This window comes from Heterodontus francisci, chromosome 8 (genome assembly GCF_036365525.1).
Source record: "Heterodontus francisci isolate sHetFra1 chromosome 8, sHetFra1.hap1, whole genome shotgun sequence".
NCBI classification, from domain to species: Eukaryota; Metazoa; Chordata; class Chondrichthyes; order Heterodontiformes; family Heterodontidae; genus Heterodontus; species Heterodontus francisci.
Window position 1 is genome coordinate 106,477,529 of NC_090378.1, and position 26,108 is coordinate 106,503,636.

Genomic DNA, 26,108 nt, shown 5'->3' on the forward strand with positions numbered 1-26,108 from the left:
GAGCAGGCCGGGAGCAGAGCGAGACGGCGTGTAGCAGGCCTGGAGCGGAACGGGGCGACGTGAAGCAGGCCAGGGACGCAGCGGATTGGGGCGACGGGAAGCACCCCGGGAGCATAGCGGCGTGGCGGGAAGCAGGCCGGGAACGCGTCGGGAAGCAGGCCGGGAGCGCAGCGTGGCGGTGGGATGCAGACCGGGGGCACAGTGGGGCGTTGGGACGCAGACCGGGAGCGCAGTGGGGCTGCGGGACAGGACGTCGGGTCGTAGGCCTGGAGCAGGGCGGGATGGTGTGAAGGAGGCCGGGAGCGGGCAAGGTGAAGCAGTCCGGCAGCGCAGCGGGGCGACGGGAAGCAGGCCGGGAGCTCAGCGGGAAGAAGAATAGTTCAGTTTCTCTTGCAGAGAGCCAGCACAGGTAGGGTGGGCCAAAGGGCTTCCTTTTGTGCTGTAACCATTCTCTCATTCTAGAATGTAATCATCTGTTTGGTAATGTGGGGAGGCAGAGAACAGGAGGTGAGGACTTGCTCCCACCTTCCCCAAACCTCAGTTTCAAATGAGATTGACAGAAGTCTGAGACTAAAGTTTGCCCATATTCTTCTACTGGCCAAAGCGCACGGCATGTGGTGTGGGTACAGAAAGTGTATGCAACATACCAGAGTACTTTTTCCTGAAGCAGAAATGGACATGTGAGCTGTCCACTCTGGCAAACACAGGGAATATTTCTCAAAAACCTCGTCTGCATCTTCTCTCCATTTTTACCTTGATTTTCCTCACGGTGTAGACTCTCTTCTTCACGCTTAGCGCTCGGCAATTCTTGCTCATTTCCTGCCAGGTTCTCACTTCTAATTTTTTCAGATCTGGGTTCTGAGAGAAGCAGAAAATGCAGTTAGAAACAATCAGTATTAATTCCAAACATACAGTCGTTTATCAATAAGATGTCCAAAACTCACAGGAATAAATAGTATTTCTGAAAGACTGAATACTGTCGAACAGGGCTGGGAGGAGAGGTGAGCAGTGTGAAGAAGGCTGGGAGCGGGGAGGGGAGACGTAAAGCGAGCCGGGATCAGGGCGGCGAGAAACGGGCTGGGAGCGTAGGGGGGGGCGGCGTGAAGCAGGCTGGGAGCAGAGCGGGAAGGCGTGAAGTAGGCCGGGATCGGAGCAGGGCGGCGTGAAGCAGGCCAGGAGCAGGGCGGTGTGAAACAGGCCGGGAGCGCTGCGTATAGGTGGGAGGTACACCGGGAGCCCAACGGGGCAGCGGGAAGTAGGCCGGGAGCGGGGCGATGTGAAGCAGGCTGGGAGCGGGGCGGTGTGAAGCAGGCTGGCAGCGGGGCGGTGTGAAGCAGGCCGGGAGCAGAGCGGGAAGGCGTGAAGTAGGCCGGGAGCAGAGCGGGAAGGCATGAAGCAGGCCGGGAGCAGAGCGGGAAGGCGTGAAGTAGGCCGGGAGCAGAGCGGAAAGGTGTGAAGCAGGCCGGGAGCGGGACGGAACATCGGGGAGCAGGCTGGGAGCAGAGCGAGACGGCGTGAAGCAGGCCTGGAGCGGAAGGGGGCGACGTAAAGCAGGCCGGGAACGCAGCGGATCGGGGCGACGGGAAGCAGGCCGGGAGCGCAGCGGCGCGGCGGGAAGCAGTCCGGGAGCGCGTCAGGAAGCAGGCCGGGAGCGCAACGTGGCGGTGGGATGCAGGCCGGGGGCGCAGTGGGGCAGCGGGAAGCGGGACAGGACGTCGGGTAGTAGGCCAGGAGCAGGGCGGGATGGTGTGAAGGAGGCCGGGAGCGGGACGGGGTGAAGCAGACCGGCAGCGCAGCGGGGTAGCGTGAAGCAGGCCGGGAGCTCAGCGGGAAGAAGAATAGTTCCGTTTCTCTTGCAGAAACCCAGCACAGGTAGGGTGGGCCAAATGGCTTCCTTTTGTGCTGTAACCATTCTCTCATTCTGGAATGTGATCATCTGTTTGGTAATGTGGGGAGGCAGAGAACAGGTGGTGAGGATTTGCTCCCACCTTCCCCAAACCTCAGTGTCAAATGAGATTGACAGAAGTCTGAGACTAAAGTTTGCCCATATTCTTCTACCGGCCAAAGCGCACGGCATGTGGTGTGGGTACAGAAAGTGTATGCAACATACCAGAGTACTTTTGCCTGAAGCAGAAATGGACATGTGAGCTGTCCACTCTGGCAAACACAGGGAATATTTCTCAAAAACCTCATCTGCATCTTCTCTCCATTTTTACCTTGATTTTCCTCACGGTGTAGACTCTCTTCTTCACGCTTAGCGCTCGGCAATTCTTGCTCATTTCCTGCCAGGTTCTCACTTCTAATTTTTTCAGCTCTGGGTTCTGAGAGAAGCAGAAGAAATGCGGTTAGAAACAATCAGTATTAATTCCAAACATACAGTCGTTTATCAAAAAGATGTCCAAAACTCACAGGAATAAATAGTATTTCTGAAAGACTGAATACTGTCGAACAGGGCTGGGAGGAGAGGTGAGCAGTGTGAAGAAGGCTGGGAGCGGGGAGGGGAGGCGTAAAGCAAGCCGGGATCAGGGCGGCGGGAAGCGGGCCGGGAGCGTAGGGGGGGCGGCGTGAAGCAGGCCTGGAGCGGAACGGGGCGGCGTGAAGCAGGCCGGGAGCGGGACGAGGCAGCGTGAAGCAGGCCGGGAGCGGGAAGGGACGTCGGGGAGCAGGCCGGGAGCAGAGCGAGACGATGTGAAGCAGGCCTGCAGCGGAACGGGGCGATGTAAAGCAGGCCGGGAACGCAGCGGATCAGGGCGACGGGAAGCAGGCCAGGAGCGCAGCGGCGCGGCGGGAAGCAGGCCGGGAGCGCGTCGGGAAGCAGGCCGGGAGCGCAGCGCGGTGGTGGGATGCAGGCCTGGGGCGCACTGGGGCGTTGGGATGCAGGCCGGGAGCGCAGTGGGGCAGCGGGAAAGGACGTCGGGTAGTAGGCCAGGAGCAGGGCGGGATGGTGTGAAGCAGGCCTGGAGCGGGGCAGGGTGAAGCAGGCCGGCAGCGCAGCGGGGCAGCGTGAAGCAGGCCGGCAGCACAGCGGGAAGAAGAATAGTTCAGTTTCTCTTGCAGAGACCCAGCACAGGTAGGGTGGGCCAAATGGCTTCCTTTTGTGCTGTAACCATTCTCTCATTCTAGAATGTAATCATCTGTTTGGTAATGTGAGGAGGCAGAGAACAGGAGGTGAGGACTTGCTCCCACCTTCCCCAATCCTCAGTTTCAAATGAGATTGACAGAAGTCTGAGACTAAAGTTTGCCCATATTCTTCTACCGGCCAAAGCGCACGGCATGTGGTGTGGGTACAGAAAGTGTATGCAACATACCAGAGTACTTTTGCCTGAAGCAGAAATGGACATGTGAGCTGTCCACTCTGGCAAACACAGGGAATATTTCTCAAAAACCTCATCTGCATCTTCTCTCCATTTTTACCTTGATTTTCCTCACGGTGTAGACTCTCTTCTTCACGCTTAGCGCTCGGCAATTCTTGCTCATTTCCTGCCAGGTTCTCACTTCTAATTTTTTCAGATCTGGGTTCTGAGAGAAGCAGAAAATGCAGTGAGAAACAATCAGTATTAATTCCAAACATACAGTCGTTTATCAATAAGATGTCCAAAACTCACAGGAATAAATAGTATTTCTGAAAGACTGAATACTGTCGAACAGGGCTGGGAGGAGAGGTGAGCAGTGTGAAGAAGGCTGGGAGCGGGGAGGGGAGAAGTAAAGCGAGCCGGGATCAGGGCGGCGGGAAGCGGGCCGGGAGCGTAGGGGGGGCGGCGTGAAGCAGGCTGGGAGCAGAGCGGGAAGGCGTGAAGTAGGCCGGGATCGGAGCAGGGCGGCGTGAAGCAAGCCAGGAGCAGGGCGGTGTGAAGCAGGCCGGGAGCGCTGCGGGGAGGTGGGAGGTACACCGGGAGCCCAGCGGGGCAGCGGGAAGCAGGCCGGGAGCGGGGCGATGTGAAGCAGGCTGGCAGCGGGGCGGTGTGAAGCAGGCTGGCAGCGGGGCGGTGTGAAGCAGGCTGGCAGCGGGGCGGTGTGAAGCAGGCCGGGAGCAGAGCGGGAAGGCGTGAAGTAGGCCGGGAGCAGAGCGGGAAGGCGTGAAGCAGGCCGGGAGCAGAGCGGGAAGGCGTGAAGCAGGCCAGGAGCAGGGCGGCGTGAAGCAGGCCGGGAGCGGGACGGAACATCGGGAAGCAGGCCGAGAGCAGAGCGAGACGGCGTGAAGCAGGCCTGGAGCGGAACGGAGCGACGTAAAGCAGGCCGGGAACGCAGCGGATCGGGGCGACGGGAAGCAGGCCGGGAGCGCAGCGGTGCGGCGGGAAGCAGGCCGGGAGCGCGTCGGGAAGCAGGCCGGGAGCGCAGCGTGGCGGTGGGATGCAGGCCGGGGGCGCAGTGGGGCAGCGGGAAGCGGGACAGGACGTCGGGTAGTAGGCCAGGAGCAGGGCGGGATGGTGTGAAGGAGGCCGGGAGCGGGGCGGGGTGAAGCAGACCGGCAGCGCAGCGGGGCAGCGTGAAGCAGGCCAGGAGCAGGGCGGTGTGAAGCAGGCCGGGAGCGCTGCGGGGAGGTGGGAGGTACACCGGGAGCCCAACGGGGCAGCGGGAAGCAGGCCAGGAGCGGGGCGATGTGATGCAGGCCGGGAGCGGGGCGGTGTGAAGCAGGCCGGGAGCGGGGCGGTGTGAAGCAGGCCGGGAGCGGGGCGGTGTGAAGCAGGCCGGGAGCGGGGCGGTGTGAAGCAGGCCGGGAGCGGGGCGGTGTGAAGCAGGCCGGGAGCGGGGCGGTGTGAAGCAGGCCGGGAGCGGGGCGGTGTGAAGCAGGCCGGGAGCGGGGCGGTGTGAAGCAGGCCGGGAGCGGGGCGGTGTGAAGCAGGCCGGGAGCGGGGCGGTGTGAAGCAGGCCGGGAGCGGGGCGGTGTGAAGCAGGCCGGGAGCGGGGCGGTGTGAAGCAGGCCGGGAGCGGGGCGGTGTGAAGCAGGCTGGGAGCGGGGCGGTGTGAAGCAGGTCGGGAGCGGGGCGATGTGAAGCAGGCTGGGAGCAGGGCAGGGCGACGTGAAGCAGTTCGGGAGCGGGGCGGTGTGAAGCAGGTCGGGAGCGGGGCGGTGTGAAGCAGGCTGGGAGCGGGGCGATGTGAAGCAGTTCGGGAGCGGCGCGGTGTGAAGCAGGTCGGGAGCGGGGCGGTATGAAGCAAGCTGGGAGCGGGGCGGTGTGAAGCAAGCTGGGAGCGGGGCGGTGTGAAGCAGTTCGGGAGCGGGGCAGGGCGACGTGAAGCTGGTCGGGAGCTGGGAGGCGTAACGTGGGCTGGGAGCGGGGCGGGGCAACGTGAAGCAGGCCGGGATGGTGTGAAGGAGGCCGGGAGCGGGGCGTGGTGAAGCAGGCCGGGAGCGCAGTGGTGCAGCGTGAATCAGGCCGGGAGCACAGCTGGGCGGCGGGAAGAAGGCTGGGAGTACAGCGGGGCGGCAGGAAGCTGGCCGGGAGTGCAGCGGGAAGGCGGCCGGGAGCGCAGCGGGGCGGCGTGAAGCTGGCTGCGAGTGCAGCGGGAAGCAGGCCGGGTGAGCGAGGGCGTGAAGCAGGCCGGGAGTGCAGCGGGAAAAAGGCTGGGAGCGCAGCGGGGCGGCGGGAAGCAGGCCGGGACTGCAGCGGGAAGAAAGCGGGGCGGCGGGAAGCAGGCTGCAAGTGCAGCGGGATGCAGGCCGGGAGCGCAGTGGGGTGGCGGAAGCGCGTCGGGAAGCAGGCCGGGAGCGTGACAGGAAGCAGGCCGGGAGCGCAGCGTGGCAGTGGGATGCAGGCCGGGGGTGCAGTGGGGCGGCCAGAAGCAGGCCGGGAGCGGGACGGGACGTCGGGTAGCAGGCCGGGAGCAGAGCGAGACGGCGTGAAGCAGGCCTGGAGCGGAACGGGGCGACAGGAAGCAGGCCGGGAACGCAGCGGGGCGGCGGGAAGCAGGCCGGGAGCGCAGCATGGCGGTGGGATGCAGGCCGGGGGCGCAGTGGGGTGTTGGGAAGCAGGCCGGGAGCGCAGCGGGGCGGCGGGAAGCAGGCCGGGAGCGTGTCGGGAAGCAGGCCGGGAGCGTGACGGAAAGCAGGCCGGGAGCGCAGCGGGGCCGCTGGAAGCAGGCCGGGAGCGGGACAGGACGTCGGGTAGCAGGCCGGGAGCAGAGCGGAACGGCGTGAAGCACGCCTGGAGCGGAACGGGGCGGAGTGAAGCAGCCCGGGAGCGCATCGGGTCGGGGCGACGGAAAGGAGGCCAGGAGCGCAGCGGGGCAGAGGGAAGCAGGCCGGGAGCGCGTCGGGAAGCAGGCCGGGAGGGCAGCGGGGCAGCGGGAAGCAGGCCGGCAGCATGTCGGGAAGCAGGCCGGGAGCGAGGCGTGGTGGCGGGATGCAGGCCGGGGACGCAGCGGGGCGGAGGGATGCAGGCCGGGGGCGCAACGGGGCAACATGAAGCCGGCCGGGAGCGCAGCGGGAAGAAGAGTTTCTCCTGCAGAGAGCCAGCACAGGTAGGGTGGGCCAAATGGCTTCCTTTTGTGCTGTAATCATTCTCTCATTCTAGAATGTGATCATCTGTTTGGTAATGTGGGGAGGCAGAGAACAGGAGGTGAGGACTTGCTCCCACCTTCCCCAAACCTCAGTTTCAAATGAGATTGACAGAAGTCTGAGAGAAAAGTTTGCCCATATTCTTCTACCGGCCAAAGTGCACGGCATGTGGTGTGGGTACAGAAAGTGTATGCAACATACCAGAGTACTTTTGCCTGAAGCAGAAATGGACATGTGAGCTATCCACTCTGGCAAACACAGGGAATATTTCTCAAAAACCTCATCTGCATCTTCTCTCCATTTTTACCTTGATTTTCCTCACAGTGTAGACTCTCTTCTTCACGCTTAGCGCTCGACAATTCTTGCTCATTTCCTGCCAGGTTCTCACTTCTAATTTTTTCAGATCTGGGTTCTGAGAGAAGCAGAAAATGCAGTTAGAAACAATCAGTATTAATTCCAAACATACAGTCGTTTATCAAAAAGATGTCCAAAACTCACAGGAATAAAAAGTATTTCTGAAAGACTGAATACTGTCGAACAGGGCTGGGAGGAGAGGTGAGCAGTGTGAAGAAGGCTGGGAGCGGGGAGGGGAGGCGTAAAGCGAGCCGGGATCAGGGCGGCGGGAAGTGGGCTGGGAGCGTAGGGGGGCGGCGTGAAGCAGGTTGGGAGCGGGGAGGCATGAAGCAGGCCGGGAGCAGAGCGGGAAGGTGTGAAGTAGGCCGGGAGCAGAGCGGGAAGGCGTAAAGTAGGCCGGGAGCAGAGCGGGAAGGCGTGAAGCAGGCCGGGAGCAGAGCGGGGAGGCGTGAAGCAGGCCGGGAGCTCAGCGGGAAGAAGAATAGTTCAGTTTCTCTTGCAGAGAGCCAGCACAGACAGAATGGGCCAAATGACTTCCTTTTGTGCTGTAACCATTCTCTCATTCTAGAATGTAATCATCTGTTTGGTAATGTGGGGAGGCAGAGAACAGGAGGTGAGGACTTGCTCCCACCTTCCCCAATCCTCAGTTTCAAATGAGATTGACAGAAGTCTGAGACTAAAGTTTGCCCATATTCTTCTACCGGCCAAAGCGCACGGCATGTGGTGTGGGTACAGAAAGTGTATGCAACATACCAGAGTACTTTTGCCTGAAGCAGAAATGGACATGTGAGCTGTCCACTCTGGCAAACACAGGGAATATTTCTCAAAAACCTCATCTGCATCTTCTCTCCATTTTTACCTTGATTTTCCTCACGGTGTAGACTCTCTTCTTCACGCTTAGCGCTCGGCAATTCTTGCTCATTTCCTGCCAGGTTCTCACTTCTAATTTTTTCAGATCTGGGTTCTGAGAGAAGCAGAAAATGCAGTTAGAAACAATCAGTATTAATTCCAAACATACAGTCGTTTATCAATAAGATGTCCAAAACTCACAGGAATAAATAGTATTTCTGAAAGACTGAATACTGTCGAACAGGGCTGGGAGGAGAGGTGAGCAGTGTGAAGAAGGCTGGGAGAAGGGAGGGGAGGCGTAAAGCGAGCCGGGATCAGGGCGGCGGGAAGCGGGCCGGGAGCGTAGGGGGGGCGGCGTGAAGCAGGCTGGGAGCAGAGTGGGAAGGCGTGAAGTAGGCCAGGATCGGAGCAGGGCAGCGTGAAGCAGGCCAGGAGCAGGGCGGTGTGAAGCAGGCCGGGAACGCTGCGTATAGGTGGGAGGTACACCGGGAGCCCAACGGGGCAGCGGGAAGCAGGCCGGGAGCGGGGCGATGTGAAGCAGGCTGGGAGCGGGGCGGTGTGAAGCAGGCTGGCAGCGGGGCGGTGTGAAGCAGGCCGGGAGCAGAGCGGGAAGGCGTGAAGTAGGCCGGGAGCAGAGCGGGAAGGCATGAAGCAGGCCGGGAGCAGAGCGGGAAGGCGTGAAGTAGGCCGGGAGCAGAGCGGGAAGGCGTGAAGTATGCCGAGAGCAGAGCGGGAAGGCGCGAAGCAGGCCAGGAGCAGGGCGGCGTGAAGCAGGCCGGGAGCGGGACGGAACATCGGGGAGCAGGCCGGGGGCAGAGCGAGACGGCGTGAAGCAGGCCTGGAGCGGAACGGGGCGACGTAAAGCAGGCCGGGAACGCAGTGGATCGGGGCGACGGGAAGCAGGCCGGGAGCGCAGCGGCGCGGCGGGAAGCAGTCCGGGAGCGCGCCGGGAAGCAGGCCGGGAGCGCAGCGTGGCGGTGGGATGTAGGCCGGGGGCGCAGTGGGGCAGCGGGAAGCGGGACAGGACGTCGGGTAGTAGGCCAGGAGCAGGGCGGGATGGTGTGAAGGAGGCCGGGAGCGGGACGGGGTGAAGCAGGCCGGCAGCGCAGCGGGGCAGCGTGTAGCAGGCCGGGAGCTCAGCGGGAAGAAGAATAGTTCAGTTTCTCTTGCAGAGAGCCAGCACAGACAGAATGGGCCAAATGGCTTCCTTTTGTGCTGTAACCATTCTCTCATTCTAGAATGTAATCATCTGTTTGGTAATGTGGGGAGGCAGAGAACAGGAGGTGAGGACTTGCTCCCACCTTCCCCAAACCTCAGTTTCAAATGAGATTGACAGAAGTCTGAGACTAAAGTTTGCCCATATTCTTCTACTGGCCAAAGCGCACGGCATGTGGTGTGGGTACAGAAAGTGTATGCAACATACCAGAGTACTTTTGCCTGAAGCAGAAATGGACATGTGAGCTGTCCACTCTGGCAAACACAGGGAATATTTCTCAAAAACCTCATCTGCATCTTCTCTCCATTTTTACCTTGATTTTCCTCACGGTGTAGACTCTCTTCTTCACGCTTAGCGCTCGGCAATTCTTGCTCATTTCCTGCCAGGTTCTCACTTCTAATTTTTTCAGCTCTGGGTTCTGAGAGAAGCAGAAAATGCAGTTAGAAATAATCAGTATTAATTCCAAACATACAGTCGTTTATCAATAAGATGTCCAAAACTCACAGGAATAAATAGTATTTCTGAAAGACTGAATACTGTCGAACAGGGCTGGGAGGAGAGGTGAGCAGTGTGAAGAAGGCTGGGAGCGGGGAGGGGAGGCGTAAAGCGAGCCGGGACCAGGGCGGCGGGAAGCGGGCCGGGAGCGTAGCAGGGCGGCGTGAAGCAGGCCAGGAGCAGGGCGGTGTGAAGCAGGCCGGGAGCGCTGCGGGGAGGTGGGAGGTACACCGGGAGCCCAACGGGGCAGCGGGAAGCAGGCCGGGAGCGGGGCGGTGTGAAGCAGGCCGGGAGCGGGGCAGGGAGGTGGGAGGTACACCGGGAGCCCAACGGGGCAGCGGGAAGCAGGCCGGGAGCGGGGCGGTGTGAAGCAGGTCGGGAGCGGGGCGGTGTGAAGCAGGTCGGGAGCGGGGCGGTGTGAAGCAGGTCGGGAGCGGGGCGATGTGAAGAAGGCTGGGAGCGGGGCGATGTGAAGAAGGCTGGGAGCGGGGCGATGTGAAGCAGGCTGGGAGCGGGGCGATGTGAAGAAGGCTGGGAGCGGGGCGATGTGAAGAAGGCTGGGAGCGGGGCGATGTGAAGCAGGCTGGGAGCGGGGCGGTATGAAGCAGGTCGGGAGTGGGGCGGTGTGAAGCAGGCTGGGAGCGGGGCGATGTGAAGAAGGCTGGGAGCGGGGCGATGTGAAGAAGGCTGGGAGCGGGGCGATGTGAAGCAGGCTGGGAGCGGGGCGGTATGAAGCAGGTCGGGAGTGGGGCGGTGTGAAGCAGGCTGGGAGCGGGGCGATGTGAAGCAGGCTGGGAGCGGGGCGGTGTGAAGCAGGTCGGGAGCGGGGCGGTGTGAAGCAGGTCGGGAGCGGGGCGGTGTGAAGCAGGTCGGGAGCGGGGTGGTGTGAAGCAGGCTGGGAGCGGGGCGGTGTGAAGCAGGTCGGGAGCGGGGCGGTGTGAAGCAGGTCGGGAGCGGGGTGGTGTGAAGCAGGCTGGGAGCGGGGCGGTGTGAAGCAGGCTGGGAGCGGGGCGGTGTGAAGCAGGTCGGGAGCGGGGCGGTGTGAAGCAGGTCGGGAGCGGGGCAGGGTGACGTGAAGCAGGTCGGGAGCGGGGCGGTGTGAAGCAGGTCGGGAGCGGGGCGGGGCAACGTGAAGCAGGTCGGGAGCGGGGCGGGGCAACGTGAAGCAGGCCGGGAGCAGGGCGGGATGGTGTGAAGGAGGCCGGGAGCGGGGCGGGGTGAAACAGGCCGGCAGCGCAGCGGGGCAGCGTGAAGCAGGCCGGGAGCACGGCGGGAAGAAGGCTGGGAGTGCAGCGGGAAGGCGGACGGGAGCGCAGCGGGGCGGCGTGAAGCTGGCTGCGAGTGCAGCGGGAAGCAGGCCGGGTGAGCGAGGGCGTGAAGCAGGCCGGGAGTGCAGCGGGAAGAAGGCTGGGAGCGCAGCAGGGCGGCGGGAAGCAGGCCGGGATTGCAGCGGGAAGAAAGCGGGGCGGCGGGAAGCAGGCTGCGAGTGCAGCGGGATGCAGGCCGGGAGCGCAGCGGGGCGTCGTGAAGCAGGCCAGGAGCGGAACGGGGCGGCGTGAAGCAGGCCAGGAGCGGAACGGGGCGGCGTGAAGCAGGCCAGGAGCGGGACGGGACATCAGGTAGCAGGCTGGGAGCAGAGTGAGACGGCGTGAAGCAGGCCTGGAGCGGAACGGAGCGGCGTGAAGCAGGCCGGGAGCGCAGTGGGGCGGCGGGAGCGCGTCGGGAAGCAGGCCGGGAGCGCGGCGGGAAGAAGGCTGGGAGTGCAGCGGGAAGTCGGACGGGAGCGCAGCGGGGCGGCGTGAAGCTGGCTGCGAGTGCAGCGGGAAGCAGGCCGGGTGAGCGAGGGCGTGAAGCAGGCCGGGAGTGCAGCGGGAAGAAGGCTGGGAGCGCAGCAGGGCGGCGGGAAGCAGGCCGGGATTGCAGCGGGAAGAAAGCGGGGCGGCGGGAAGCAGGCTGCGAGTGCAGCGGGATGCAGGCCGGGAGCGCAGCGGGGCGTCGTGAAGCAGGCCAGGAGCGGAACGGGGCGGCGTGAAGCAGGCCGGGAGCGCAGTGGGGCGGCGGGTGCGCGTCGGGAAGCAGGCCGGGAGCGTGACAGGAAGCAGGCCGGGAGCGTAGCGTGGCGGCGGGATGCAGGCCGGGGTGCAGTGGGGCGTTGAAAAGCAGGCCGGGAGCGCAGTGGGGCGGCGGGAAGCAGGCTGGGGTGCAGTGTGGCGTTGGAAAGCAGGCCGGGAGCGCAGTGGGGCGGCGGGGAGCGGGACGGGACATCGGGGAGCAAGCCGGGAGCAGAGCGAGACGGCGTGAAGCAGGCCTGGAGCGGAACGGGGCGGCGTGAAGCAGGCCGGGAGCACAGCAGATCGGGGCGACAGGAAGCAGGCCGGGAACGCAGCGGGGCGGCGGGAAGCAGGCCGGGAGCGCAGCATGGCGGTGGGAAGCAGGCCGGGAGCGCAGCGGGGCGGCGGGAAGCAGGCCTGGAGCGTGTCGGGAAGCAGGCTGGGAACGTGACGGGAAGCAGGCCGGGAGCGCAGCATGGCAGTGGGATGCAGGCCAGGGGCGCAGTAGGGTGTTGGGAAGCAGGCCAGGAGCGCAGCGGGGCCGCTGGAAGCAGGCCGGGAGCAGGACAGGACGTCGGGTAGCAGGCCGGGAGCAGAGCGGGACGGCGTGAAGCACGCCTGGAGCGGAACGGGGCGGAGTGATGCAGCCCGGGAGCGCAGCGGGTCGGGGCGACGGAAAGCAGGCCAGGAGCGCAGCGTGGCGGTGGGATGCAGGTTGGGGGCGCAGTGGGGCAGCGGGAAGCGGGACAGGACGTCGGGTCGTAGGCCAGGAGCAGGGCGGGATGGTGTGAAGGAGGCCGGGAGCGGGACGGGGTGAAGCAGGCCGGCAGCACAGCGGGAAGAAGAATAGTTCAGTTTCTCTTGCAGAGAGCCAGCACAGGTAGGGTGGGCCAAATGGCTTCCTTTTGTGCTGTAACCATTCTCTCATTCTAGAATGTAATCATCTGTTTGGTAATGTGAGGAGGCAGAGAACAGGAGGTGAGGACTTGCTCCCACCTTCCCCAATCCTCAGTTTCAAATGAGATTGACAGAAGTCTGAGACTAAAGTTTGCCCATATTCTTCTACCGGCCAAAGCGCACGGCATGTGGTGTGGGTACAGAAAGTGTATGCAACATACCAGAGTACTTTTGCCTGAAGCAGAAATGGACATGTGAGCTGTCCACTCTGGCAAACACAGGGAATATTTCTCAAAAACCTCATCTGCATCTTCTCTCCATTTTTACCTTGATTTTCCTCACGGTGTAGACTCTCTTCTTCACGCTTAGCGCTCGGCAATTCTTGCTCATTTCCTGCCAGGTTCTCACTTCTAATTTTTTCAGATCTGGGTTCTGAGAGAAGCAGAAAATGCAGTTAGAAACAATCAGTATTAATTCCAAACATACAGTCGTTTATCAATAAGATGTCCAAAACTCAAAGGAATAGAAAGTACTTCTGAAAGACTGAATACTGTCGAACAGGGCTGGGAGGAGAGGTGAGCAGTGTGAAGGCGGCGGGGAGGGGAGGCGTAAAGCAAGCCGGGATCAGGGCGGCGGGAAGTGGGCCGGGAGCGTAGGGGGGCGGCGTGAAGCAGGTTGGGAGCGGGGAGGCATGAAGCAGGCCGGGAGCAGAGCGGGAAGGCGTAAAGTAGGCCGGGAGCAAAGCGGGAAGGCGTGAAGCAGGCCGGGAGCGGAGTGGGGAGGCGTGAAGCAGGCCGGGAGCGGAGTGGGGAGGCGTGAAGCAGGCCGGGAGCGGGGAAGCGTGAAGCAGACCAGGAGCAGAGCGGGAAGGCGTGAAGCAGGCCGGGAGCGGAGTGGGGAGGCGTGAAGCAGGCCGGGAGCGGGGAAGCGTGAAGCAGACCAGGAGCAGAGCGGGAAGGCGTGAAGCAGGCCGGGAGCTCAGCGGGAAGAAGAATAGTTCAGTTTCTCTTGCAGAGAGCCAGCACAGGTAGGGTGGGCCAAATGGCTTCCTTTTGTGCTGTAACCATTCTCTCATTCTAGAATGTGATCATCTGTTTGGTAATGTGGGGAGGCAGAGAACAGGAGGTGAGGACTTGCTCCCACCTTCCCCAAACCTCAGTTTCAAATGAGATTGACAGAAGTCTGAGACTAAAGTTTGCCCATATTCTTCTACCGGCCAAAGCGCACGGCATGTGGTGTGGGTACAGAAAGTGTATGCAACATACCAGAGTACTTTTTCCTGAAGCAGAGATGGACATGTGAGCTATCCACTCTGGCAAACACAGGGAATATTTCTCAAAAACCTCGTCTGCATCTTCTCTCCATTTTTACCTTGATTTTCCTCACTGTGTAGACTCTCTTCTTCACGTTTAGCGCTCGGCAATTCTTGCTCATTTCCTGCCAGGTACTCACTTCTCAGTTTTTCAGGTCTGGGTTCTGAGAGAAGCAGAAGAAATGCGGTTAGAAACAATCAGTATTAATTCCAAACATACAGTCGTTTATCAAAAAGATGTCCAAAACTCACAGGAATAAAAAGTACTTCTCAAAAACACTGAATACTGTCGAACAGGGCTGGGAGGAGAGGAGAGCAGGGTGAAGCAGGCTGGGAGCGGGGCGGTGTGAAGCAGGCAGCAGGAGGTGTGAAGCGGGGCGGTTTGAAAGAGGCCGGGAGAGCGGAGGCGTGAAGCAGGCTGGGAGCGGGAACGGGGCGGGGTGGCGTGAAGCAGGCCGGGAGGGCAGGAAGTAGGCCGGGAGCGGGGCGGCGAGAAGCAGGACGGGAGCGCAGCGGGAAGAAGACTAGTTCAGTTTCTCTTGCAGAGAGCCAGCATAGACAGAATGGGCCAAATGGCTTCCTTTTGTGCTGTAACCATTCTCTCATTCGAGAATGTAATCATCTGTTTGGTAATGTGGGGAGGCAGAGAACAGGTGGTGAGGATTTGCTCCCACCTTCCCCAAACCTCAGTTTCAAATGAGATTGACAGAAGTCTGAGACTAAAGTTTGCCCATATTCTTCTTCCGGCCAAAGCGCACGGCATGTGGTGTGGGTACAGAAAGTGTATGCAACATACCAGAGTACTTTTGCCTGAAGCAGAAATGGACATGTGAGCTATCCACTCTGGCAAACACAGGGAATATTTCTCAAAAACCTCATCTGCATCTTCTCTCCATTTTTACCTTGATTTTCCTCACGGTGTAGACTCTCTTCTTCACGCTTAGCGCTCGGCAATTCTTGCTCATTTCCTGCCAGGTTCTCACTTCTAATTTTTTCAGATCTGGGTTCTGAGAGAAGCAGAAAATGCAGTTAGAAACAATCAGTATTAATTCCAAACATACAGTCGTTGATCAATAAGATGTCCAAAACTCACAGGAATAAATAGTATTTCTGAAAGACTGAATACTGTCGAACAGGACTGGGAGGAGAGGTGAGCAGGGTGAAGCAGGCCGGGAGCGGGGCGGTGTGAAGCGGGGCGGTTTGAAAGAGGCCGGGAGAGCGGAGGCGTGAAGCAGGCTGGGAGCGGGAACGGGGCGGGGTGGCGTGAAGCAGGCCGGGAGCGGGGCGGGACGGCACGAAGCAGGCCGGGAGCGCAACGGGAAGCAGGCCGGGAGCGCAGCGGGGCGGCGGGAAGCAGGCCGGGAGTGCAGCGGGGCGGCGGGAAGCAGGCCGGGAGCGGGGAGGGGAGGCGTGAAGCGTGCCGGGATCAGGGCGGCGTGAAGCGGGCCGGAAGCAGGGCGGGGCAGCGTGATGCAGGCCGGGAGCGCAGCGGGGAGGCGGGAAGCAGGCTGGGAGCGGGGTGGTGTGAAGCAGGTCGGGAGCGGGGCGGGCCGTGAAGCTGGCCGGGAGCGGGGAGGGGAGGCGTGAAGCGTGCCGGGATCAGGGCGGCGGGAAGCGGGGCGGGGCAGCGTGATGCAGGCCGGGAGCGCAGCGGGGAGGCGGGAAGCAGGCCGGGAGCGGGGTGGTGTGAAGCAGGTCGGGAGCGGGGCAGGACGGTGTGAAGTAGGCCGGGAGTGGGGCGGGCCGAGAAGCAGGCCGGGAGCGTGGCGGGAAGCTGGCCGGGAGCGCAGCGGGGCGGCAGGACGCAGGCCGGGAGCGTGACGGGGAGCTGGCCGGGAATGCAGCGGGGCGGCAGGACGCAGGCCGGGAGCGCAGCGAGGCGGCAGGACGCAGGCCGGGAGCGTGACGGGGAGCTGGCCGGGAATGCAGCGGGGCGGCAGGACGCAGGACGGGAGCGCATAGTGGCGGCGTGAAACAGGCCGGGAGCACAGCAGGAAACAGGCCAGGAGCGCATAGTGGCGGCGTGAAACAGGCTGGGAGCACAGCAGGAAGCAGGCCGGGAGCGGAGCGGGGCGGCGGGAAGCAGGACGGGTGCGCGGCGGGGCGGCGGGAAGCAGGACGGGTGCGCGGCAGGAAACAGGCCGGGAGCACAGCAAGAAACAGGCCGGGAGCGCATAGTGGCGGCGTGAAACAGGCTGGGAGCACAGCAGAAAGCAGGCCGGGAGCGGGGCGGGGCGGCGGGAAGCAGGACGGGTGCGCGGCGGGGCGGCGGGAAGCAGGACGGGTGCGCGGCGGGGCGGCGGGAAGCAGGACGGGAGCGCAGCAGGAAACAGGCCGGGAGCACAGCAGGAAGCAGGCCGGGAGCGGGGCGGGGCGGCGGGAAGCAGGACGGGTGCGTGGCAGGAAGCAGGCCAGGAGCGGGGCGGGGCGGTGGGAAGCAGGACGGGAGCACAGCAGGAAGCAGGGCGGGGCGGCGGGAAGCAGGACGGGAGCGCAGCGGGGCGAGAAGCTGGCTGGGAACGCAGCGGGAAGCAGGCCGTGAGCGTAGCAGGAAGCAGGACGGGAGCGCGGCGGGGCGGCCGGAAGCAGGACGGGAGCGCGGCGGGGCGGCGGGAAGCAGGACGGGAGCGCGGCGGGGCGGCGGGAAGCAGGACGGGAGCGCGGCGGGGCGGCGGGAAGCAGGACGGGAGCGCGGCGGGGCGGCGGGAAGCAGGACGGGAGCGCGGCGGGGCGGCGGGAAGCAGGACGGGAGTGCGGCGGGGAGGCGGGAAGCAGGACAGGAGCGCGGCGGGAAGCAGGACGGGAGCGCGGCGGGGCGGTGGGAAGCAGGACGGGTGCGCGGCGGGGCGGCGGGAAGCAGGACGGGTGCGCAGCAGGAAACAGGCTGGGAGCACAGCAGGAAGCAGGTCGGGAGCGCGGCGGGGCGGCGGGAAGCAGGACGGGTGCGCGGCGGGGCGGCGGGAAGCAGGACGGGTGCGCAGCAGGAAACAGGCCGGGAGCACAGCAGGAAGCAGGCCGGGAGCGGGGCGGGGCGGCGGGAAGCAGGACGGGTGCGCGGCGGGAAGCAGGCCAGGAGCGGGGCGGGGAGGCGGGAAGCAGGCCGGGAGCGGGGTGGTGTGAAGCAGGTCGGGAGCGGGGCAGGACGGTGTGAAGTAGGCCGGGAGTGGGGCGGGCCGAGAAGCAGGCCGGGAGCGTGGCGGGAAGCTGGCCGGGAGCGCAGCGGGGCGGCAGGACGCAGGCCGGGAGCGTGACGGGGAGCTGGCCGGGAATGCAGCGGGGCGGCAGGACGCAGGCCGGGAGCGCAGCGAGGCGGCAGGACGCAGGCCGGGAGCGTGACGGGGAGCTGGCCGGGAATGCAGCGGGGTGGCAGGACGCAGGACGGGAGCGCATAGTGGCGGCGTGAAACAGGCCGGGAGCACAGCAGGAAACAGGCCAGGAGCGCATAGTGGCGGCGTGAAACAGGCTGGGAGCACAGCAGGAAGCAGGCCGGGAGCGGAGCGGGGCGGCGGGAAGCAGGACGGGTGCGCGGCGGGGCGGCGGGAAGCAGGACGGGTGCGCAGCAGGAAACAGGCCGGGAGCACAGCAAGAAACAGGCCGGGAGCGCATAGTGGCGGCGTGAAACAGGCTGGGAGCACAGCAGAAAGCAGGCCGGGAGCGGGGCGGGGCGGCGGGAAGCAGGACGGGTGCGCGGCGGGGCGGCGGGAAGCAGGACGGGTGCGCGGCGGGGCGGCGGGAAGCAGGACGGGAGCGCAGCAGGAAACAGGCCGGGAGCACAGCAGGAAGCAGGCCGGGAGCGGGGCGGGGCGGCGGGAAGCAGGACGGGTGCGTGGCAGGAAGCAGGCCAGGAGCGGGGCGGGGCGGTGGGAAGCAGGACGGGAGCACAGCAGGAAGCAGGGCGGGGCGGCGGGAAGCAGGACGGGAGCGCAGCGGGGCGAGAAGCTGGCTGGGAACGCAGCGGGAAGCAGGCCGTGAGCGTAGCAGGAAGCAGGACGGGAGCGCGGCGGGGCGGCCGGAAGCAGGACGGGAGCGCGGCGGGGCGGCGGGAAGCAGGACGGGAGCGCGGCGGGGCGGCGGGAAGCAGGACGGGAGCGCGGCGGGGCGGCGGGAAGCAGGACGGGAGCGCGGCGGGGCGGCGGGAAGCAGGACGGGAGTGCGGCGGGGCGGCGGGAAGCAGGACAGGAGCACGGCGGGAAGCAGGACGGGAGCGCGGCGGGGCGGCGGGAAGCAGGACGGGTGCGCGGCGGGGCGGCGGGAAGCAGGACGGGTGCGCAGCAGGAAACAGGCTGGGAGCACAGCAGGAAGCAGGTCGGGAGCGCGGCGGGGCGGCGGGAAGCAGGACGGGTGCGCGGCGGGGCGGCGGGAAGCAGGACGGGTGCGCAGCAGGAAACAGGCCGGGAGCACAGCAGGAAGCAGGCCGGGAGCGGGGCGGGGCGGCGGGAAGCAGGACGGGTGCGCGGCGGGAAGCAGGCCAGGAGCGGGGCGGGGCGGTGGGAAGCAGGACGGGAGCACAGCAGGAAGCAGGGCGGGGCGGCGGGAAGCAGGACGGGAGCGCAGCGGGGCGAGAAGCTGGCCGGGAACGCAGCGGGAAGCAGGCCGTGAGCGTAGCGGGAAGCAGGACGGGAGCGCGGCGGGGCGGCGGGAAGCAGGACGGGAGCGCGGCGGGGCGGCGGGAAGCAGGACGGGAGCGCGGCGGGGCGGCGGGAAGCAGGACGGGAGCGCGGCGGGAAGCAGGCCGGGAGCGCAGCGGGGCGGCGGGAAGCAGGCCGGGAGTGCAGCGGGGCGGCGGGAAGCAGGCCGGGAGCGGGGAGGGGAGGCGTGAAGCGTGCCGGGATCAGGGCGGCGGGAAGCGGGCCGGAAGCGGGGCGGGGCAGCGTGATGCAGGCCGGGAGCGCAGCGGGGAGGCGGGAAGCAGGCTGGGAGCGGGGTGGTGTGAAGCAGGTTGGGAGCGGGGCGGGCCGTGAAGCTGGCCGGGAGCGGGGAGGGGAGGCGTGAAGCGTGCCGGGATCAGGGCGGCGGGAAGCGGGGCGGGGCAGCGTGATGCAGGCCGGGAGCGCAGCGGGGAGGCGGGAAGCAGGCCGGGAGCGGGGTGGTGTGAAGCAGGTCGGGAGCGGGGCAGGACGGTGTGAAGTAGGCCGGGAGTGGGGCGGGCCGAGAAGCAGGCCGGGAGCGTGGCGGGAAGCTGGCCGGGAGCGCAGCGGGGCGGCAGGACGCAGGCCGGGAGCGTGACGGGGAGCTGGCCGGGAATGCAGCGGGGCGGCAGGACGCAGGCCGGGATAGCATAGTGGCGGCGTGAAACAGGCCGGGAGCACAGCAGGAAACAGGCCGGGAGCGCATAGTGGCGGCGTGAAACAGGCTGGGAGCACAGCAGGAAGCAGGCCGGGAGCGCGGCGGGGCGGCGGGAAGGCGGGAAGCAGGACGGGTGCGCGGCGGGGCGGCGGGAAGCAGGACGGGAGCGCAGCAGGAAACAGGCCGGGAGCACAGCAGGAAGCAGGCCGGGAGCGGGGCGGGGCGGCGGGAAGCAGGACGGGTGCGTGGCAGGAAGCAGGCCGTGAGCGGGGAGGGGCGGTGGGAAGCAGGACGGGAGCACAGCAGGAAGCAGGGCGGGGCGGCGGGAAGCAGGACGGGAGCGCAGCGGGGCGAGAAGCTGGCTGGGAACGCAGCGGGAAGCGGGCCGTGAGCGTAGCAGGAAGCAGGACGGGAGCGCGGCGGGGCGGCCGGAAGCAGGACGGGAGCGCGGCGGGGCGGCGGGAAGCAGGACGGGAGCGCGGCGGGGCGGCGGGAAGCAGGACGGGTGCGCGGCGGGAAGCAGGACGGGAGCTCGACGGGGCGGCGGGAAGCAGGACGGGAGCGCGGTGGGGCGGCAGGAAGCAGGCCGGGAGCGGGGCAGGGCAGCGGGAAGCAGGACGGGAGCACAGCGGGGCAGCAGGCCGGGACCCCAGCAGGGCAGCGGGAAGCAGGCTGGGAATGGAGTGGGGCCGCATGATGCAGGCCGGGAGCGCAGCGGGGAGGCGGGAAGCAGGCCGGGAGCACAGCAGGGCAGTGGGAAGCAGGCCGGGAGCGGGGTGGTGTGAAGCAGGTAGGGAGCGGGGCGGGATGGTGTGAAGCAGGTCGGGAGTGGGGCGGGGAGGCGTAAAGCGGGCCGGAAGAGGGGCAGGGCGAGATGAAGCGGGCTGGGAGCGGGGCGGGGAGGTGGGAAGCAGGCTGGGAGCGCGGCGGGGCTGCGGGAAGCAGGCCGGGAGCGGGGCGGGGCGGTGGGAAGCAGGACGGGTGCGCGGCGGGGCGGCGGGAAGCAGGACGGGTGAGCGGCGGGGCGGCGGGAAGCAGGACGGGAGCGTAGCAGGAAGCAGGACGGGAGCGCGGCGGGGCGGCGGGAAGCAGGACGGGAGCGCAGCAGGAAACAGGCCGGGAGCACAGCAGGAAGCAGGCCGGGAGCGGGGCGGGGCGGCGGGAAGCAGGACGGGTGCGTGGCAGCAAGCAGGCCAGGAGCGGGGCGGGGCGGTGGGAAGCAGGACGGGAGCACAGCAGGAAGCAGGGCGGGGCGGCGGGAAGCAGGACGGGAGCGCAGCGGGGCGAGAAGCTGGCTGGGAACGCAGCGGGAAGCAGGCCGTGAGCGTAGCAGGAAGCAGGACGGGAGCGCGGCGGGGCGGCGGGAAGCAGGACGGGAGCGCGGCGGGGCGGCGGGAAGCAGGACGGGAGCGCGGCGGGGCGGCGGGAAGCAGGACGGGAGCGCGGCGGGGCGGCGGGAAGCAGGACAGGAGCGCGGCGGGAAGCAGGTCGGGAGCGCGGCGGGGCGGCGGGAAGCAGGACGGGTGCGCGGCGGGGCGGCGGGAAGCAGGACGGGTGCGCAGCAGGAAACAGGCCGGGAGCACAGCAGGAAGCAGGCCGGGGGCGGGGCGGCGGGAAGCAGGACGGGTGCGCGGCGGGAAGCAGGCCAGGAGCGGGGCGGGGCGGTGGGAAGCAGGACGGGAGCACAGCAGGAAGCAGGGCGGGGCGGCGGGAAGCAGGACGGGAGCGCAGCGGGGCGAGAAGCTGGCCGGGAACGCAGCGAGAAGCAGGCCGTGAACGTAGCAGGAAGCAGGACGGGAGCGCGGCGGGGCGGCGGGAAGCAGGACGGGTGCGCGGCGGGAAGCAGGACGGGTGCGCGGCGGGGCGGCGGGAAGCAGGACGGGTGCGCGGCGGGAAGCAGGACGGGTGCGCGGCGGGAAGCAGGACGGGAGCTCGACGGGGCGGCGGGAAGCAGGACGGGAGCGCGGTGGGGCGGCAGGAAGCAGGCCGGGAGCGGGGCGGGATGGTGTGAAGCAGGTCGGGAGTGGGGCGGGGAGGCGTAAAGCGGGCCGGAAGAGGGGCAGGGCGAGATGAAGCGGGCTGGGAGCGGGGCGGGGAGGTGGGAAGCAGGCTGGGAGCGCGGCGGGGCTGCGGGAAGCAGGCCGGGAGCGCGGCGGGGCGGCGGGAAGCAGGCCGGGAGCGCGGCGGGGCGAGAAGCTGGCTGGGAACGCAGCGGGAAGCAGGCCGTGAGCGTGGCAGGAAGCAGGACGGGAGCGCGGCGGGGCGGCGGGAAGCAGGTCGGGAGCGGGGCGGGATGGTGTGAAGCAGGTCGGGAGTGGGGCGGGGAGGCGTAAAGCGGGCCGGAAGAGGGGCAGGGCGAGATGAAGCGGGCTGGGAGCGGGGCGGGGAGGTGGGAAGCAGACTGGGAGCGCGGCGGGGCTGCGGGAAGCAGGCCGGGAGCGCGGCGGGGCGGCGGGAAGCAGGCCGGGTGCGCGGCGGGGCGGCGGGAAGCAGGACGGGTGCGCGGCGGGGCGGCGGGAAGCAGGACGGGAGCGCAGCAGGAAACAGGCCGGGAGCACAGCAGGAAGCAGGCCGGGAGCGGGGCGGGGCGGCGGGAAGCAGGACGGGTGCGTGGCAGGAAGCAGGCCAGGAGCGGGGCGGGGCGGCGGGAAGCAGGACGGGAGCGCGACGGGGTGGCGGGAAGCAGGACGGGAGTGCGGCGGGGCGGCGGGAAGCAGGACAGGAGCGCGGCGGGAAGCAGGACGGGAGCGCGGCGGGGCGGCGGGAAGCAGGACGGGTGCGCGGCGGGGCGGCGGGAAGCAGGACGGGTGCGCAGCAGGAAACAGGCCGGGAGCACAGCAGGAAGCAGGCCGGGGGCGGGGCGGCGGGAAGCAGGACGGGTGCGCGGCGGGAAGCAGGCCAGGAGCGGGGCGGGGCGGTGGGAAGCAGGACGGGAGCACAGCAGGAAGCAGGGCGGGGCGGCGGGAAGCAGGACGGGAGCGCAGCGGGGCGAGAAGCTGGCCGGGAACGCAGCGGGAAGCAGGCCGTGAGCGTAGCAGGAAGCAGGACGGGAGCGCGGCGGGGCGGCGGGAAGCAGGACGGGAGCGCGGCGGGGCGGCGGGAAGCAGGACGGGAGCGCGGCGGGGCGGCGGGAAGCAGGACGGGAGCGCGGCGGGGCGGCGGGAAGCAGGACGGGAGCGCGGCGGGGCGGCGGGAAGCAGGACGGGAGCGCGGCGGGAAGCAGGACGGGAGCGCGGCGGGGCGGCGGGAAGCAGGACGGGTGCGCGGCGGGGCGGCGGGAAGCAGGACGGGAGCGCGGCGGGGCGGCGGGAAGCAGGACGGGAGCGCGGCGGGAAGCAGGACGGGAGCGCGGCGGGGCGGCGGGAAGCAGGACGGGAGCGCGGCGGGGCGGCGGGAAGCAGGACGGGAGCGCGGTGGGGCGGCGGGAAGCAGGACGGGAGCGCGGCGGGGAGCAGGACGGGAGCGCGGCGGGGCGGCGGGAAGCAGGACGGGTGCGCGGCGGGAAGCAGGACGGGTGCGCGGCGGGGCGGCGGGAAGCAGGACGGGTGCGCGGCGGGGCGGCGGGAAGCAGGACGGGTGCGCGGTGGGAAGCAGGACGGGAGCGCGACGGGGCGGCGGGAAGCAGGACGGGAGCGCGGTGGGGCGGCAGGAAGCAGGCCGGGAGCGGGGCAGGGCAGCGGGAAGCAGGCCGGGAGCACAGCGGGGCAGCAGGCCGGGACCCCAGCAGGGCAGCGGGAAGCAGGCTGGGAATGGAGTGGGGCCGCATGATGCAGGCCGGGAGCGCAGCGGGGAGGCGGGAAGCAGGCCGGGAGCACAGCAGGGCAGTGGGAAGCAGGCCGGGAGCGGGGTGGTGTGAAGCAGGTCGGGAGCGGGGCGGGATGATGTGAAGCAGGTCGGGAGTGGGGCGGGGAGGCGTAAAGCAGGCCGGAAGAGGGGCAGGGCGAGATGAAGCGGGCTGGGAGCGGGGCGGGGAGGTGGGAAGCAGGCTGGGAGCGCGGCGGGGCTGCGGGAAGCAGGCCGGGAGCGCGGCGGGGCGGCGAGAAACAGGCCGGGAGCGCGGCGGGAAGCCGGCCGGGAGTGCGGCGGGGCGGCGGGAAGCAGGCCGGGAGCGCGGCGGGGCGGCGGGAAGCAGGCCGGGAGCGCAGCGGGAAGACGACTAGTTCAGTTTCTCTTGCAGTGAGCCACCACAGGTAGGGTGGGCCAAATGGCTTCCTTTTGTGCTGTAATCATTCTCTCATTCTAGAATGTGATCATCTGTTTGGTAATGTGGGGAGGCAGAGAACAGGAGGTGAGGACTTGCTCCCACCTTCCCCAATCCTCAGTTTCAAATGAGATTGACAGAAGTCTGAGAGAAAAGTTTGCCCATATTCTTCTACCGGCCAAAGCGCACGGCATGTGGTGTGGGTACAGAAAGTGTATGCAACATACCAGAGTACTTTTTCCTGAAGCAGAAATGGACATGTGAGCTATCCACTCTGGCAAACACAGGGAATATTTCTCAAAAACCTCGTCTGCATCTTCTCTCCATTTTTACCTTGATTTTCCTCACGGTGCAGACTCTCTTCTTCACGCTTCGCGCTCGGCAATTCTTGCTCATTTCCTGCCAGGTACTCACTTCTCAGTTTTTCAGGTCTGGGTTCTGAGAGAAGCAGAAGAAATGCAGTTAGAAACAATCAGTATTAATTCCAAACATACAGTCGTTTATCAAAAAGATGTCCAAAACTCACAGGAATAAAAAGTATTTCTGAAAGACTGAATACTGTCGAACAGGGCTGGGAGGAGAGGTGAGCAGGGTGAAGCAGGCCGGGCCGGGGGGAAGCAGGACGGGAGCGGGGCGGGGCGAAGCCGGCCGGGAGCAGTGAGGGGCAGCGCAAAGCAGGCCAGGAGCGGAACGGGGACACCTCTAAGTGCATTTTAAATGGGATGAGGGTTTCTACCTCAATCAACCTTTTAGACAGCGCGCTCTGGACCCACACCACCCACTGGGTGAAAAAAATTGCTCCTTAACTCCTCTCTAATCTTTCTACCAATTATTTTAAATCTCTGGCCCCTGGTTATTGACCTGTCTGCCAACAGAAAATGTCCTTTCTATCCATGTTTTCTATCGTTGTATACAGCTCAATTAAATCTCCCCTCGGCCTTCTCTGTTCCAAAGAAAACACAGCATTTTCAATCTTTCCTTATAGCTAAAATGCTCCATTCTTCTTAAATCTCCTCTGTACCCTCTCTGGTTCAGTCATATCCTTCTTGTACTGCGATGACCAGAACTGTACGCAGTACTGTAGCTGCAGTCTAATTAGTGTTTTATACAGTTCTAGTGTATGGTCTCTGCTCTTATCTAGCTATCATGCTACCTTCAGGGATCTGTGGACATGCACTCCAAGGTCCCTTTGTCCTTCTACACTTTTCAGAATCCTATCATTTATTGTGTATTCCCTTGCCTGGGTTGTCCTCCCCAAATGCATTACCTCACACTTCCCCGGATTGAATTCCATTTCCATTTGCCATTTTTCTACCCACCTGTCCAGTCCTTTCATATCTTCCTGCAACCACACGGCCAATTTTTGTATAATCTGCAATCTTCTTAATTATACCCACTGCACTTAATTCCAGATCATTGATGTTAATCTGTCAATTGTGTGTCAATGGTTTGATTATATGGTGGGGGGGGAGGTTTTGATCGAGGAGCTACATGTTTGTAACCCTTTTACTCTGCACAATAAATGTGAAACTGAGTAAAGATAGGCTCCAGCATTATCCTTTCATAACAAGCTTTCTGAAATTTAACATGGTAGCAGAGGATGAAAGTTGGAAAATAGGAAATTGTTTTTGGATAGAGAAAAAAAAACTCAAGGGCTACTGTGGAAAATATGGCAGAAAGCATGTACAAATTGTCAGGGTATGATTACCCCCTGGTGTTTTCTGAGTCTGAACCATATGACCAGTGGAAAAATGAAGTGGGTATGTGGACACGGGTTGCATCTCTCCCAAAGAGATGTCACTTCCTACCAAAAGTAAAATCAGAAGTAAAGTGTTTTGTGAACTGGATGCTCGTCAGTTGGATACTGATGAAGGGTTGGATCTTCTGTTAGAATTCTTGGATGAAATTTACAAGAAAGATGTCCTATTGTCTGTGTATGAAGCATGGTCAGACTTTAATAGATTTTGGAAAACAGATGGTTACTCAATGGAGGAATATATCATGGACTTTAACAAACTGTATAGAAGATTGAGGAAATTCAATTTGGAGATCCCTGGTTCAAAGAACAAAGAACAATACAGCACAGGAACAGGCCATTCGGCCCTCCAAGCCTGCGCCGATCTTGATGCCTGCCGAAACTAACACCTTCTGCACTTCCGGGGCCCATATCCCTCTATTCCCTTCCTATTCATATATTTGTCAAGACATCTCTTAAACGTCGCTATCGTATCTGCTTCCACCACCTCCCCCGGCAACAGGTTCCAGGCACTCACCACCCTCTGTGTAAAAAACCTGCCTTGCACATCCCCTCTAAACTTTGCCCCTCGCACCTTAAACCCTATGTCCCCTAGTAACTGACTCTTCCACCCTGGGAAAAAACTTCTGACTATCCACTCTGTCCATGCCGCTCATAACTTTGTGCAGCTTTTAAATTGCTAGATTGTGCTTGGGTGTCTCATATGGACAGGCTCCTGATTCTAACTGGGGTTTGGTTCTTGGACAAAGACTCCCATTTGGATCAAATATCTGTGGCCTTAAAAACAATTCCCAGGGTAACAGTCATTTCCTGCAGTCCTGGTAGAACAAACAGGGCATTCTGCGATGACGCAAAGAATGGAGGACTCAATGTTTAGTAGATTTAGAAATAATCCAGATACTGGAAGCAGGCATAAGTACAGTGGAAGAGTTAAAGACAGGAGGAATGAGGATGAAAGCACCTTTAGCAGGTCTGAATATTGCAGTGGAAAACAGAATTGGAACAGCAATCATAGGCAAATGAATCCCAGGAATGCCTAAGGAACAGTTAATAGGTGCTTCACATGTGACTCAAAGTATCATTATGCAATGAACTACCCTAAGCGGAGGGGCAGAGTCTTTGAAATAATACATGATGCAGAGAATTCTGAGGCAGAAGAGGAAGATACTGATGGATCTGAAGGAATTGTACT

General features: G+C 64.4%; 1 protein-coding gene across 23 annotated transcripts in view; it reads right to left on the bottom strand.

Moving 5' to 3' along the window:
• Positions 1-26,108, bottom strand: part of LOC137373062 (torsin-1A-interacting protein 2-like) — a 57,176-nt gene that overhangs the window by 21,898 nt on the left and 9,170 nt on the right. For 16 of the 23 annotated variants that reach the window (XM_068037848.1, XM_068037852.1, XM_068037860.1 and 13 more), the window contains exons 2-11: positions 23,494-23,598; positions 14,576-14,680; positions 13,733-13,837; positions 12,689-12,793; positions 9,232-9,336; positions 7,713-7,817; positions 6,807-6,911; positions 3,415-3,519; positions 2,217-2,321; positions 754-858 (exon numbers count right to left, since the gene is read on the bottom strand). In XM_068037848.1, coding sequence (XP_067893949.1) covers positions 754-858; positions 2,217-2,321; positions 3,415-3,519; positions 6,807-6,911; positions 7,713-7,817; positions 9,232-9,336; positions 12,689-12,793; positions 13,733-13,837; positions 14,576-14,680; positions 23,494-23,598 — 1,050 coding nt within the window. The remainder of the gene's footprint in view (positions 1-753; positions 859-2,216; positions 2,322-3,414; positions 3,520-6,806; positions 6,912-7,712; positions 7,818-9,231; positions 9,337-12,688; positions 12,794-13,732; positions 13,838-14,575; positions 14,681-23,493; positions 23,599-26,108) is intronic. The other 7 variants (XM_068037854.1, XM_068037858.1, XM_068037857.1 and 4 more) reach the window with 7 other exon arrangements.